Genomic DNA, 16,232 nt, shown 5'->3' with positions numbered 1-16,232 from the left:
CACAATATGGGGGACACACAAATGTGTGTGGTCTTGGGGTACAAGTGTAGTTTAAGCTTTGTCATTTCCTTCCTCCATGTAACTTCTGTGTCTTAATTTAAATTCTAATTCAGTAGAGTTCAAGTGATCATCCAGAAGTTTCCACCACCATAGAAGTACCAAATGGAGAGTTGGATGGTTGTCTCATTCTAGATCATTATTAGCTTTTTTAAATGGTGTGAGGAACTTTACAAGCTCACTTAGTCAGCTCATCTATATTCTGAAGTCTACTTAACTCTCTTTGTGGGAGCAATTCTTTAACCTCAGACTATTTTGTACTGAAACCACCATGTCTAACAAGGTGTTCCGTCAGACTTTGTCCCCTTGTTTGAATGATTTTGTGAGTCTCTTTGAAAGATTAGTCTTTCATAAATGCCACTGTATGAGAACCTCGATTTGCTATGGAAGGTGCTGACTTCATACTCAGAAATTTGCAAGTACTCAAAATGCCAGATGAGCTCCTTCGAAACATTACTGCTGTTTTTTCCTCACTGGGAAATGGGGTTGTAAACAGTACTCTGTTCTACATATGTTTCACTAATAGTGGATACAGTCATTGTAGTGTAGGTTATTTTATGGGCATCATGGATCAACGTAGTAGTTGGAAAACAGTCTCTTTTATCGGTAATCGAAGCAGTAACTCATAGAACCAGCACCTTTTTAGTAGTGTCTGCAGTGGAAATTATTTGATTCTTAACTGTATTTGGATAAGGTAGTATAGCCTCTACAACTACTTCACAGCCCACTTCAACTCCTACGTAAATCAGTGCTTGCTTTATCTTTTTGAAACTGTAGCCATGAATAATACTGAAAGGTATAAGAATTTTGCAGCACACGAATGCCACTGAATTACAACTAGAGCGCTTTTTGGTTGCAGAGACTTAACAATGACATTCTTCTGTGCACTGTTTTCTTTTGGTGGAGCATGTATATTGGCCATGGTGAGGTGGAATAAACAAGAATACATCCATTTTCTTTGCACTGCACAAAATTTGTACATTTTCCATCAGCAGCGGTGACTACAATGCCGAACTTTGTTCAGATGTCACTCTTTCCCTTCTGGAGCACATTTGCTGTTATGTACACAAAGTCACTTAATTTTTGTTTTACGTCCTCTATAGTCTCACGAAGCACAGCTTCTTTAGAGGCCATCTGATCTCGAGAGTTGGTCATTTTTGCTCTGTCAGTGCTACACGACAACAGCGAGATTGTCCACTCAATTTCCGTATAACATCACAGCTAGTCTTACTCTGCTGTACATTTCAGTAAGAGGCAATGATTCGATGATTAGGAAGTTACCCCATCGCCATTGTTCTCAGGCTCTTCACGCGCACTGAACTATAGCAAAAAGGAGATGAGTCGGTATAGATTTGTCGTAACAGTGACACCTTGATTTCTAGTGCACGCAGCCCCCAAAATTGGACTCATACTCTCTCTGTTTCTGATCTCTATTTGGTATTATAGGTGTAGGATACTATATTTTTGTTTGGCCAGGTGCAAAATTTCACATATCTGAACATTTAAAACAAATTGCTTGGCACAGCTGTGTAATCAAATCAAAATCTGACTGAATATTTGTGAAGCTTCTTTCAGACAGTATTTCATTGAAAATAACTGCATTGTGTGCAAAAACTCTGAAGTTACTATTAATATTGTCAGCAAGGTCATTAATATACAACATGAACAGGAAGGGTCCCACCGCACATCCCTGGAGCACACCTAAAGTTACTTCTACATTTGTCAGTGACTCTCCATCCAAGATAAACTGCTGTGTCCTCTCTACCAAGAAATCCTCAGTCAAAGCTGTGTCCTCCCTACCAAGAAATCCTCAGTCAAGTCACAAATTGATACCCCATATGATGGTACTTTTGATAATAAGCATAGCTGAGGTACTGAGTCAAATGCTTTTTGGAAATCAAGAAATACTATAGCTACATGACAGCCTTGATCTGTGATTTTCAGGATCACATGAGAAAAATGAGAGTTGGGTTTCACATGGCCGATGTTTTCAGAATCCGTGCTGGTTGACACGGAGGAGTTCTTTCTGTTCGAGAAATATCATAATGTGTTCAAAGACTCCACATTGAACAGATGTCAAGTATTTTGACAATATTTTGTGGATCACTTCTGCTACACTTCTTGCAGTTGGGTGTTGACCTGTGCTTTCTTCCAACCTCTGGGCACAGTTTTTAGGGATCTGCAGTGGATTACAGTTAATAGAGTGGGTAACCCAGTTGCAAATTAGGTATAGAACTTGATAAATATTCTATTGAGCCCTGGAGATTTGTTCAGCTTCAGCGATTTCAACTTTTACTCAACATCATTGACAGTATTGCTTGTTTTACTTATCTTTGTACTAGTACGAGAATGAATTTGGATCAGTGGATTTTTCTTTATAAAGGAACATTTGAAAATAGACTTCAGCATTTCTACTTTTACTTTGTATCAGTTTTTGGGGATGTGAAAGGAATTCTATTGGTAGGTTAACTTACCACTGGCCCAACAATTACAAGACAATACTATGCTAACATCCTGGACCAACTACAAGCCAGGTTTGGCAAGGAAGAAAGTCAGCTTTCATCAAGACAGCCACGCCCAAGTGTCATTGGCATGGCAAAAATACATGAACTGAGATACAAATTATTGCCACACTTATTCTTATTCAGCTGAGTTAGCTCTATCAGACTTCCATCTCTTTCTCCAAGCTCAAATTTTTCCTTTTTGATGAAGATTCTCTTCAAATGAAAAACTGACAGCCAAAGTTGATAGCTGTTTTGAACTCCGGGAGAAAACTAATTTTCGAGCTGGGATTAAGGCATTGGAGCATCACTGGACCAAGTGCACTAGTTTACAGGGATATTACATTGAAAAAATAAAGAAGTTTCACTGAGGTAAGGCGTTTCCTTCTGCTCCATTTCACGAACTTTTCAAACTATCCACATATTACCTAGCAATGCTCTTTAACTTACAAAGCAGTGCATTTATGTATCTGAACGGTCTCTGGACTGTTTTTTCTTTGTGTTGATGTTCTCTATTAAGTAGTGCAAATGTGCACATACAACCATTTGCAGTGTGCTTCTTGTTGGAACATCTTGTTAGCAGCTGCATCATTTCTTTGATATGTGGCATCAGTGTCATATTACAATAACATGGACACATAACAACTAATTTTTAGTTAAATGAAGCGTAAGGCATACAGCTGGTTGCATCCAGGAAAAGAAATACTCATGTAAATCACTAATCCACCTGAAGATGTACATTTAAGACTTTAAAATGGATTGTGGAAGAAAATAAGAAGTGACTGATGGAGAGCACTGTTTTAATTTGTATTTTACATTAATATCAGTGACAGTTTCCAAATCAGAGTCCAAAATGATGAAATAAGGTTAATAATAACTTTGAATTCTTGATTTGTGTGGCCATAGTGTCTGTAGTTGCTTTACAATTCTTGAGGGTATTTTTGTTCTATCATTGCAACTGCAAAAATGTGTGATTTTTTTCACCAGATACGTTTCGCTTTCCAGTGGTCTGTAATTAAGTTATTTACATTTTGATTTGCTTCTAGACCAAAAAACAGTTTGTTAAGAATATGTTGATTTGTACTTACGGTAATTTTCGCTTACATCAGGAAATGCTGTCTGCTAGCACATTGTTGTTTTTCTGCATTAGACACTGATAATTTTGGTCTAATTTTTAGTTGCTATGCAGCACTATGGATTTCTTATGTGTGTTGTGAAAAACATCATAAATGCAGAACAACTAAAAATTAGACCAAAATTATCAGTGTTTAACACAAAAAAACGATGTACTAGCAGACGGCATTTCCTGATGTAAGCGAGAAATCAAGTGAAAATAGCTGGAAATATGAATCAGTGTATTCTTAACGAACTGTTTTTCAATCTAAAAGCAAATCAAAATGTAAACAACTTAATTACAGACCACTGATGATACTTCACCTCAATAAAGTGAAACACGCCTCATGAAAAAAATCACGTATTTTTGTAGTTGCAACGACAAAACAGAAATACTCTAGAGAATAATAGCTTTGATGTATGAAAAAATGCCAGATATGATTTTTGTTGTTGGAATTGTGTTACATGTTTCAGCTATACACTTTCTTTGATCTGCTAGTGTAAATGTAGGTGGAATCACTACCAGAATTTAAATATCTAGGAATATTCAGCCAGAATTATTTAAGAAGAAGCAGTCACATGAGCTTAGTTGAAATGAACATAATTACTAGACGGAGTATTATTCCAAGAATGCCATAAAATACGATATTCCCAAAACCTTTGACTGAACAATTCTAGGATACTGTTCAGCATTGTGGGACCCTTACGTTGGTAGGTTAATGGAAAAGATAGAAAAAATTCTAAGAAGAACTGTGTGATTATTTTGGGTTTGTTTAATCAGCTCTGGAGCACCATAGACATATTCCATGAACAGCAGTGCATGGCATTGCAAGAAAGCTTTTGTGCATTACAGAAAGGCTTACTCGTAAATCTGTTTGTTTGAAGCAGCCTATTGATCCGTTCCACATAATGTTTCGCATTGTGCCAGAGATATTGAAATTGAAGAAACTCAGGCTTATATGAAGGTGTGCTTATGTCTCTTCACTAATTTAAATGTGTCCAGTGTATTTCCTTAATTATTTATCACAGGTGTGTTCAAGGTTTCTATCAAATAATATACATACAGAAAATAACATTTTCACAATATTCAAACTTTCTGCCTCTGTAGCTGAGCTGTGAGCAGAGAACTTGGGTTCTATTATCAGTACTGTCAGGAATTTTTCCTTGAAAAAGGACTTTTTCATTTCCTAATATCTTATGGTATCATATTGATAGGTAATTCATCATTGAGAAAAAAAAGTGTTTCTTGGACAGGAGAGTGTGAAAACAACATTAACATTCATAGATATAGTTCTAGCAGTAGAGAAGTGATTTACAGTATCCATTGTTAGTGTGGCACTGAAAGCAGTGTGATATTCATATAAATTTTGACCACTTACATAATTGTGTAAAGAATTTAAAAGGTAAAAAAAATTAACTTAAAACACAAATTGAAGTTGTATCTGCTTGACAACTCCTACTCAATAGAATAATTTATGTAGATTTAGTTGTGTGTGTGTGTGTGTGTGTGTGTGTGTGTGTGTGTGTGTGTGTGTGTGTGCACTGAGAGGGGAACAGAGAACAGAGTGCCCTGGAACATGGGTGAGTTTAAGCCATTGTGTGTGTGTGTGGGGGGGGGGGGGGGGGGGGTTAGAAAAAAAACCCTGTAATGGAATAATATAAGTGGTCAGCATGTTGCCGCATTTCCCATTAAGAAACTGTACTAAAATTGTAAAACTGACTAGTTCCATATTATAGTGAGAGACTGCGTTTACGATCCATGGGACATGCCAATATCTAATTCCCACTTTACTTTTAGCCTCAAAGCGTACATTCTGTACTACTGTGTACTTCTCTGGTAGTGTTAGTGATAAACAGCTGTATGGCTAGGTTTACAGGTGATGTGATTGCCGTCACTGCAGAAACAGTTCGGCGCAGCAACTTTGTGCTGCTCGTGCATTGCATTGAGTCAACTCATACACGAAGTGCATACTGTCAACTCTTCATCAGTAAAACTATCTGTACAGCTGTGTGTCACTGTTGATGACAACCAACACTGCCAGCAAACAAACCTGAACCAGTCAGTACCGAATGCAAACTTGAGGGCAGAGAGTTAAGGTGGCATTACTGTCATCAGCAGCAAGTACTGTGGGTGAATGGAGCAAGTTTGTTTGCATACAAGGTACACAGCAAATGCCATTGACATTTTTACTTTTGTGTGGATATTTTCCATGCTCTAAAGGTACGAATACAACTGAAGGTAACAAAACAAATGAATTGGAGTTACTCTGTAATGAACCATCTCTAGACACCACATCCATTGTACTAAAATATCGCTAAACGACCTCTGAAATTTTGTCGCTTGAGTTCAGGTTTGCCCTCTATACCTTTTAGTTTTTGTTTGAATTTTTGACACCAAAATATTTTGCATACAGTAGTGCAAAATAAATTTTCAGGCAAAGAGCTCGACAGCAGTCGTGCCCTGGTACCGTCCAGCCTGACGGTGTTTGGCAAACTGCTGAGGGACGCCGGGGAGGAGGGGGCGGATCCGACACCCGCCCTGGAGAAGCTGCGCCAGCTCGGCCCGGCTGCCCTCGAGGTGGAAGTGCTGTCCCTCGCCCCTGAGGGAGGCGGATCGGTATGTATGCCAGCTGGTTCTGTCTCCTGATGTCTGAACATGTGTCCTACCATCCTGCTCCTTCTTCCCAGTGTTTTCCCACGTTCCTGTCTTCCTTTTCTCAGTTCACTTAATTTTCAGTATCCTTCTGTAAGACCACTTCTGAAATGCTTAAAGTATCTTCTTTTCTGGTTTTCCCACTGTGTGTGTTTCACGTTGTAAGTTTATTGACCTTTTAATCTGTTTCTTCAAAAGACTTACTCTTGATTTAAAATGCAGGTGTTGGTTGCTGGGAGCTTTCTGTGAACTTTAAATGATCAGAGTGTGTACACCATGGGACAACCGGGAAATCCAGGAAAAACCCAGGAATTTTTTCATCCGGGAGAAACCTGGGAATTATTCTAAATTCCGGGAATTTTTCATGGTTTTAATTTTCAGTTAATTTTTTTAAATTTTGACTGGGAAGAACCATTAGTCTAACAAAGAATATTACTGTATCCTGTCACTGCAGAATAATACTGCAGCAATAAAACATAAACAAGAGAAAAATACGAAAATAAAACTTTAGTAGCAAAGGAAATGCACCATTTAAGACAACAAAACACCATGCGCACACAAGATTCTGCCAACCGCAAAATGTATCGAAGGCCTTAGAACGAAGACTATGATATACTTCGTAACAACAAACTGCTTCCAATGAGCGTGACATAACAACTGTTTACATTAGGTCTGTTTGAGCAGCTGCCAGCAGGCTCATGCGCTCGCGAAGTTCAGTCGCATATGAGCAATACCTTCTCCTGCTTCTCTGGCTGCTTGAAGCCACATGCTAATTATAAAAAAAATTTCTAGCATGCCCAAGCTGCCAGATTCGTGCATGTGGAGAGCAGTGTGAGTTCTACTGGGGAGGGGCGATAGTCTCCATGTGACCCATGTTTATGTTCAGTGATTTTGCTGTTTCCTCTTCGTGTATAGCTCATACGTCAAATGTAAACAAAAAGGATTTCTGTGACCGGGGCACTCAAATGAGTTACAACACATTCACATAATTATGGTAGGCTGTTTTCTGATTTTATTTCATTTCCAAGTTTTTGGCAGTCAAGCAATAATCACCTGGCAGAACAATGAAGTTATTTTTGTCAGTGTGATAAAAAAGTTTGGCTTTTATTGATCTTTTCCGCTGAGGCAGTCAATTTATTTTAAATGACTTGTTTCATTCCACAGTATAGGCCATTTCCTCCTGTTCGCTAAATTTCGAGTGCACGTTTTCCTCTTCTGGCACATATGGCATTTTGCCATAATACAGAACCAAACACAGGATAGCACAGTACCGGTACTCCAAGAAAATTTACATCCTGAAAACCACACCAAAAAGCTTAATATCAGGTTGGGGCCTAGTTCATTGTGTATCTGGACATACGAATGTGCACTTCAAGCTGACTTATACAATTTAGTATGGTTTATGAATTTCTGGTGCTCTTAGAGTATCCTCTGATGTCCTGTTTCTTTTATGACTTAATGTAAGATATCTTAATGCTTTCTACTTAGAAACATAAGGGCTTCCTCCACTGCCGTAGCTGCGCAAGTGCAGTAATGCCTGTTTTCTGGTACTCTCTGACAGTTGCTGAAACGAACCTGTTTCTTAGAGGTCTCGGGAAAGTATTGTGAATGGTGGTTTGAAAAGTATTACTCTCAAATTCTTTAATCACAGAGTGTTTGACTCTCGTTGACAACATTTTGAGGAGCTTAGAAGAATTTTGAGCCCAGTAGACCAGACATTTATGTTATTATTTTTAATTTTACTGGCACATTTGTGTGATGTGTCTTAAAGTGTAACACGTGCAAAAAAAAGGCCAATATTACATGTGAAAGCTGAGCTTCTCTTGTAGCTTATTAATCTTCGAGATCTATATTATAAGTGAAAGCTTAGCTTTTCTTGTAGTTATACTACATATATTAATTTAAACAATTAACTTTCCCTATTTCTGTGTTTACGCTTCTTAACAATGATGTTGTTATTGGCTGACTACATCAGGTGTCCTATCCTCTGAATATCTGCTGTCATCAACTGGCAAGATCATGTGACATGAACTATGATTGGCTTACAAAAGGGCATCACAGTCTCGGTTTAAATACTTTGGAAACCAATGTGCTGTGTTTGGTGGAATTCGAATGTACATGTTTGTAATTACAAAAATATGCAGTGTATCGTAATATGAAAATATACAGTGCATGTTTTTTTCCCTAAAGTCCTGTTGATTTTCTTTTGAATCTGTAGGCTTTCCCTATTTCTTGCTTCTTGTTGGTCTTTAAAGAAGGGCTGCACACAAAAACGAAGTCAGCCTGTTCTAATACTTTGTAGTTATTGGCTGACTACATCAGGTGTCCTATCCTCTGAATATCTGCTTAAGTTCTACGTGGCTGATGTATAAAATGTTAACCATTCAAGGGATTGATTAGTTTTACAGCTCTGTGGGAAAGTATACTGTCACTTAACACGGAAAAGTGCGTTTTAACCTGGGAAAAAGTGTATTTTTTAACTTGGACATCAGGTAAAAATCCGGAAATTTTTTTTTCCTTGTCCATGTATACTCCCTGATACTGTTTCAAAACACCATCAAAGTGGATATTAAAGTTTTTTACATTTACTTTCAACCTGCTGCAATAGTTGTACATGTGAGTACATAGCTTCCAGAATTTGGGGAGCCATACCAGTTCTGTATTGAATCTGCCTGATGGTTTAACGGCCAGGCTGGTGTGCCGGCCAACCTGGATGTGGTTTTTAGGCAGTTTCCCACAGCTAACTAGGTGAATACTTAGTTGGTACCCACATCCCACCTCAGTTACACGATTTACAAACATTTCAAACCCGTTCTCCCACTTCCACACGAGATAACTTAAGGACCAGACAGAAGAGGCACACATATACCTCTCCCGAGAGGGAGGGAAGAGGATGGGAATCGGAAGGGCATTTGGTCACCCTCTACGACTCTAACACTGCCAAATTCAGACTTGAATGCCAATTCTGTGAATGTAAGGGATAAAGCCAGGAAAAAGGAAGAAGAAAGATGTACATTTATTTTCACTGCCTGCACAATGATCGTCATCTTTTATATAATAAACTCACACTTACAGTAATACAGATCAGTAAAAACATCTATAATGAGTCTTAAGTTACACGAACAATTGGCATTATTTATTGGTTGTTCCATACTCCATAAGTGTTCAGTTAAAACCTCACGTGAGTGATTGAATGTGACTATAACTCTGCAGCGACTGACTGTCTAAATCTTACTCTGTGAAAGTACCATCAGCACTGACTTTAAGCAGTAGATTATGCTTAATGCTGACTGACATGGGACATTGTACAGTACAATGAAGGTTAAAAATAGACTGACTGTATACATCTAACTACAAAGTATTAGAACAGGCTGACTTCGTTTTTGTGTGCAGCCCCTCTTTAAAGACCAACAAGAAGCAAGAAATAGGGAAAGCGTACAGATTCAAAAGAAAATCAAATAGGTACATCGTTGGCCACTCTTTCCACAAATTATATGAATATGTAGACTGAGTGATTACAAAGGTGTGTTATCTATCTACATGGCAAATAGCAGTGTTTGTTGCAGTGCTGTGTGACATGTAATGATGCACCATGAACAGGACTCAGTATTTATAAATGTAGGTAACTATTTGTAACTAAGTAAATACCAGGCTACTAATAGAAGATAAACAGCAACTACAGCTGAGACAGCACTTTTTTCTTTACGAAATGGGGCCATTTCCTTCAGTTTCTTGTCAAAGTTTTGTGACTTTTTCCTTTTTCTAAAAAGTGTTAGAGTATTGCAACCTTCACATCTGATAAATTGTTGCAGTAACTTGTTTGGTTAATAGGACCATTTACACCATCTTTCAAGCAGATTAACCAGTAGTGAACCATTGTTTTGATTATTGCTTCCTTTTCGGGGATTATTAATGAATACCGATTTTGTCAACATTGGAAACTTAATGTGAGCGACCCTTGTTGAAATGTAACACCATTTTGAAGACTCGTTCAACTGGAAACTTGAGATTTTTACAGTGATATTCCCAATTGTTTAAATGTAATATATTTATCTCTAAAAACTAATTATTTTCAATTGTTGAAACAGATGCTGTCAGTATGTATGTATGTATGCGAACTCCACATATAATTACAATTACTTTTTTCTGTGCAGTGAATACTTTTTTGCTTAATTGATGAGTTAACCCAGCGTATTATCCTGCATTACTGCAGTGAATGAAAATGTGTGAAACATGTTAACTTGGTGATAACCTATCTCTCTAAAGATGCCAATTATTCATTTGACAAAGGTAGCTGAACGTAAATATTTTACCAGATTTACTACATGACTTTTTTTCCAATTTAGATTTTCATCACAACCAAGAACTTTGTTCTCTGTTTCTTATTTTTGGTTGGTACATTCATAGTACATGGGTATTTTTGACTGTGCAAAACTAGGTCAGCTGTGTTTTTTCAAAGTTGAAAGCTAATCCATTTGTGCAAAAATAATTAATAATTTTAACAAAAACATAATTTACTTTGGATACATCTTTGGTGAACTTGACAATAAAGCTTGCATTTTCTTCAAAAGGGGCTAATTTTACCTTCTGATTGAAATAAAATGATGGATCATTAACACAGAGCAGGAACAGCAATCGGCCCGTGTGTGAACCGTGTGGAAAGTCCATTGTGGTTTCTCCTCATGTAGCTGTTACGATGTGTCAGTTTTTATTACTCACAAATCCAATTGTAACTTCCTGCATCCTATAAAACTGTTCAGGCTTTTGTGGCCATTTCTTGATGTATTGCATGTTGACTTTCATCATCGATCAACATTTGTTTAATGATTTTTTTGACTTTTGTCACTTTGAATGACTGGCATTATCAAATATTCGCCTCGTGTTGCCATGCGAGACTGACCACACAATAAAATTCTCTGGCATGCAGGCTCTCACTGTGAAGAAGAATTACCGTGCCTGCTTGTTCAGGGAAGCTAGCGAAATTCATTAGCATGGAAATAGTTTTAACAAGAAAGAAGGAAACCTCAAGGCAAACAGATCCTAGATTCCTGTGCTGCAATGGTGTCGGTGCAACAGGTAGAACTCTGGTCGCGGCCTCGATACCAGCCTGCCACCAGCAATGAAAGATTCCTGCATCCTGTTTCTTAAGTACGGACTAAAACAATTGAGTGCAGAACAGGTATCCCATGAAAGCTGCATTTTTATAATAGACTAACCGCCCCAGTAAATGGCTTTTGATAAGTCACAGAAGATCCCAACTGGTGACTTTTTGTCATGTATTTCATGACGGTGTAAAGAGCTTCCTCAGTAGAGCAACCCTTTTGAAATCTGAACTGTGATGAACTAAGTATCCCACTACTACTCTTCTATCCTGTGTCATTTTCCTTCCAAGACAGCAGAGTCCCCTATTTCAGTATTGACAGGACACTGTTAGTTAACTGTCCTCTTTTGAAGTAAGTATCAGCTGGTAAAAATTATTAAATTTTTGAGTTATTTGTTACAGGTTTCCCTCATGGCCACATTTATAAAGCTCCTGACTGATGCCATGAGGAACGGCAAGGACTTTGAGTTGGCACAGGCGCACTTTGCGCTCTTCCTGAAGCACCACGGTGACCGCGCAGCGTCCGAGCCGCAGCTACGCGCCCTGTTGCCGACTGCGGCGGAGGCGCAGGCGGTGGGCTGGCAGCGGCTGCAGGACCGCCTCATGGCGTGCCTCGCCATCGTCTCCTTCTTCAGGACTTCATAGACTGTGTGGGGAGCTGTGTGCTGAACTTAAGACTTTTCACACAAAGAGCTAGAGACTGTGTTTAAAGTGTTGTGCCTTCAGAGACACTCTTCACTGTGCCTTCAGTTGGATTGTACTGGTGTGTAACAGTTTGTAACAAGTTGTGATGATGTGGACCCCAGTTGGACCATTGTGTTTGTTTTGAGTACCGTATTTGGTATTTAACTGAATATTGCCTAATGCTTCGTCGCATTATAAGTGGTAGGGATGTAGGTAGGGGGAGGTGATCAGAAGAGGGACATTACTAAACTTCTCTGCTTTTACTACTGAAAGCTGATTTGTATTTATATTGAACTCCAGGTAGGAATGTCAGCAACATAGGAAAAGAAAGATTGCTACTTACTGTGAAGAAGACATGATAAGCTGCAAACAGGCACAGTTAAAAGACACTCACATATAGCTTTTGGCCACAGCCTTCATCAATTAAAGACACACACACACACGCACACACACACACACACACACACACACACACACACACACACGCAGAGAGAGAGAGAGAGAGAGAGAGAGAGAGAGAGACAAGCATACCTCACGCATGACCACCAACTCCAGCATTCCTTCCCGAGGTGATGGAATTGGTGGTCATGCACGTGTGATGTGTGCTTGCTTATGTGGTTGAATGCTGCATGTGTGTGTCTCTTTTACTGACAAATGCTGTGGCCGAAAGCTATATGTGAGTGTCTTTTAATTGTGACTGTCTGCAACTTGATGTGTCTTCTTTATGGTAAATAGCACTACTCTGTCTTTTCCTATTGTTGTATTTGTACTGGTGTGACACAGTTCATAACAAGTTGTGATGTTCAACATGACTGGATTATTGAGTTGGTTTTCAAGTGTTTGGTATTTAAAGTAATACTGGCAATTGCTCAGGTTTCCTTGTATCTGTCAAGGAGGATGGGAGAGGAGAGGGCGGGAATTTCTAGAAGAGGAAGGGAGTTTGCTTAACTTCTCTGGTATCATTGCTGAAAGCTGACACTGTATCTGTACCCATATGTAAATGACATTCTGTGAATGGGGCACATGTTGTGCAGTGACACAGCTTACAAACTAAACTTGAGTGACGGAGGGAGATCTTTTGAAGAAGCTCAACCTTTTAAAATAGAGAAATGATATTTGAAAGTCCTGAGTGGAATACCAACAATGGAAAAAATTAGTGTGATCCCTTACCATATAGTTGTGACATTAAACACGAACAAAGACAAAACTGAAAATGTTGCTGAACTTTCATACATTATTCTCATCAGAGCTAAAACAAACAGTGAAAACACACACATACACTGAGAGAGAGAGAGAGAGAGAGAGAGAGAGAGAGAGAGAGAGAGAATGGGTGGGGGGCAGACACACGCAGACGATTGTTCTGGCTGACTACACTGTCAAGTTGTCAAGCACTGAAGCTCTAATGGGATAGAATATCACCTGACAAAAGGGAACTGAAGACCAATCCCTGGTGGCAGCCTTGTTGTATTTATGGCCAAGAAAGAGGGAAGGAGGCCGTAATGGCATAAATTCCTGGTATTCTTATAAGTGGAACACTATATATCTATATGCCATTGCCACGCATACCTCAACACTTACCTTCACTTTTGTTTGCAAAAGCTCTGTCAGACTGTCACTGCGACAACATTTGTTCATAGTGTAATGTGAATGAATACATGTTTTGTCTCAATAAACCACCGACCTCTTTATTTCTGATGCTTCAGTTTTTCATGAACATCTAACATAGTACTGTTACGCCTTTTTTGAAACATTGTAGTTTTTGTGAATGATGACTCATTTATTCTGGCACTAAACTAAATCTCACTGACAGAACACTTTTTTGGATTTCCTTTCTATGCCAGTTCTGTGAGATAAAAGCTGTGAAGATTTTGCAAAGTTAGTATTTCATTTTGTTATTTATAATATTGCTGAAATTGATGCATAATAACACAGTTTTACACATCTTCTTATTATTGTCTTTTTGCACTATGGAGTTGGCATTGTTTTTCATGGGTTGAGGCAGTGTTAGCAACAATTGGTACCTGGATGATCTTCCTGATGCCACCACTCCCCCATCTGTCAGCACCTGTTGTAAGTCTCACTTGCAAGTGCGAGGATGTTTTACAATTGTTTGCATAACCTATATCTGGGGCAGGACATGGGTACCAACCCATTATTTGTTGGATGTGGCAAACTGCCTAAAAACAACATCCAGGCTGGCTCACTCTCCAGCTCTCATCGTCAGTCCGCGAGGGGCATCTAGTCCGGAGAACGCTTGCCACCCTGAGTCTCGGGAGCAGCATTTTAACACACTGGGCAATCCATGTGATTAACACAGTTATACTCATCATTTGTGTGATATTAATTGTGTGCACTTTCTCTCTTCTTTCTTCAGGCAGATTCCAGAATGCCAATTGCTTAACCTTGTGTCCTCCTGCCATAATTCACCATCTAATGTATCAACATCGATATTTTGCTTGCCAGTTTCATTACCTTTTCCATTTTCACAGTTACTTCTTCTCATTGTTTATAAATTAGTTTTGTTAACGCTAAGCTGTCATGGATACCTGCAGAAGCATTTTCCCTTGTAAACATATATAAAAAAACAAAGCCTGTTGACTGCTGAAGACTTCAACTCTCTGGAGGCGTTCACATTTAATCTTGGCGTTATTTATATTCCTTTAAACTATGTCGCCAACTAGTAGCAGTGTGCTTTGTACCTCTTCTATGGTTTGTGTGTTGAATTAGTTAGCTCTATTCACTTTGTGTGAAGAAAGATTATTTTGGTGCGAGTATTACTGTCCTTTATGTCTTGTTACTAATATGTGGTTTTCAGTGCATGACTAGGTCGGACAATCCAATTCTTGTTTGCAATTACGTGAATATTTCTTTCTTTTCTTCCAGATGCTAGAGAAAAGGAGGTATGTTAATCTGCATTTCATATTGTACTGACATTTTGTCTTTTGGCCTGTACTTGGATACCCAGTGCTGTTCAGCAATAATGAACTTGCAGCAGTACCAGTGATGCAACTGAATTGCGGTAGCAGTTTTACTGCAGTGTGTAATATTCATTACTTGCTGGGCTGCTTGCTTGATTTAAATTCTAAAAATTACCAACCTGTGCATTGTAGGTAATGGTGTAGCTATTTCAGTTGAGCAATACGGTATACTGTCTCACTGTCGAGGCAATGGTTATGAAGTCATTCTATCGTGACAGAAGTATTTTTTCCCATTTATTTGTGTGTTCAATACTTGTGACTATCAAAAGATTTTGGAGGTCACTGATGATGAGCTGGTGGTTTTTCCCATAGCAAAAGAATGAGAGGAGTAAATGCTGGCAGTGGTAGTTGGTAGTAACAAGAGGGGAAATGAGTGTGAATAAATTAATGAGATTTGAATACGCATACAGAAACTTTCTTCCATGCTTTTTTCATTATGGCTGTAGTTGCAAACTGGCCGTAATAATTGCACTGTGCAAGATGCGTTCTTTACTCAACAGTTAATTATGTTTTGGATGGGTTCTCAAAAGGGGTGAATATGAGATGTCTGTCATCCTTACGTATTTATTTTTCTGCAACAAATTTTCTTCATGTTGAAGGGCCATTAAATTCATTATGCATGACAAGAGTACTTTTTAATTTCTAGTAACTAAGGAATTCAGGAATTCGTCCGTATAGATTTTTCTTTCCGAATTATTTTAAGTGATGGTGTAGAATGATGTGCTTCACGTGGTCTAACCCCCCCACCCCCCCACTACCCCTGCAACACACACGTTCATGTGCATGCTCACCGCACACACACTCACTCACTCACTCACTCTCTCACTCTTTAAGAGGATACTACAATTCATTCTTGCTAACGAATGGAACTGGAACTGGTGCACTGTTACAGAACTGTCAGGCAGTGAAAGTATTTAATATTTTATGTGAGTGATGTCTTCCATCTTGTGGTGTATTTTGTACACTGTTGTATCTGTAAATGATGTTTATATATAAAAACAAATTTTGTTAATATTTATCGTGTGATCATTTCTTCATGAAATTACAGGCTGTGAAGTGGTTTCACAAAGCATATGTCACCATTACAGTCTGCTTTCATTGTCCTGAAACTCAGTTAAATTCCTTGACACACAACGAGCAGTGTT

The 16,232-nt window shown here is 38.6% G+C and overlaps 1 protein-coding gene across 1 annotated transcript in view; it reads left to right on the top strand.

Annotated features, from left to right (window-relative positions):
* LOC124551108 (WD repeat-containing protein 36) overlaps positions 1 to 15,833 on the top strand; it is a 99,877-nt gene extending 84,044 nt beyond the window's left edge. The window contains exons 12-13 of the mRNA XM_047126046.1: positions 6,107 to 6,288; positions 11,828 to 15,833. Of these exons, the coding sequence (XP_046982002.1) occupies positions 6,107 to 6,288; positions 11,828 to 12,070 (425 nt within the window). The 3' untranslated portion in view covers positions 12,071 to 15,833. The remainder of the gene's footprint in view (positions 1 to 6,106; positions 6,289 to 11,827) is intronic.
* The last annotated feature ends 399 nt before the right edge of the window (positions 15,834 to 16,232 follow it).

The sequence above is a fragment of the Schistocerca americana genome, chromosome 9 (genome assembly GCF_021461395.2).
Source record: "Schistocerca americana isolate TAMUIC-IGC-003095 chromosome 9, iqSchAmer2.1, whole genome shotgun sequence".
Classification (NCBI taxonomy): Eukaryota; Metazoa; Arthropoda; class Insecta; order Orthoptera; family Acrididae; genus Schistocerca; species Schistocerca americana.
The sequence above is the reverse complement of the archived record's forward strand: the minus strand, read 5'-3'. Positions and strand labels throughout refer to the sequence as shown.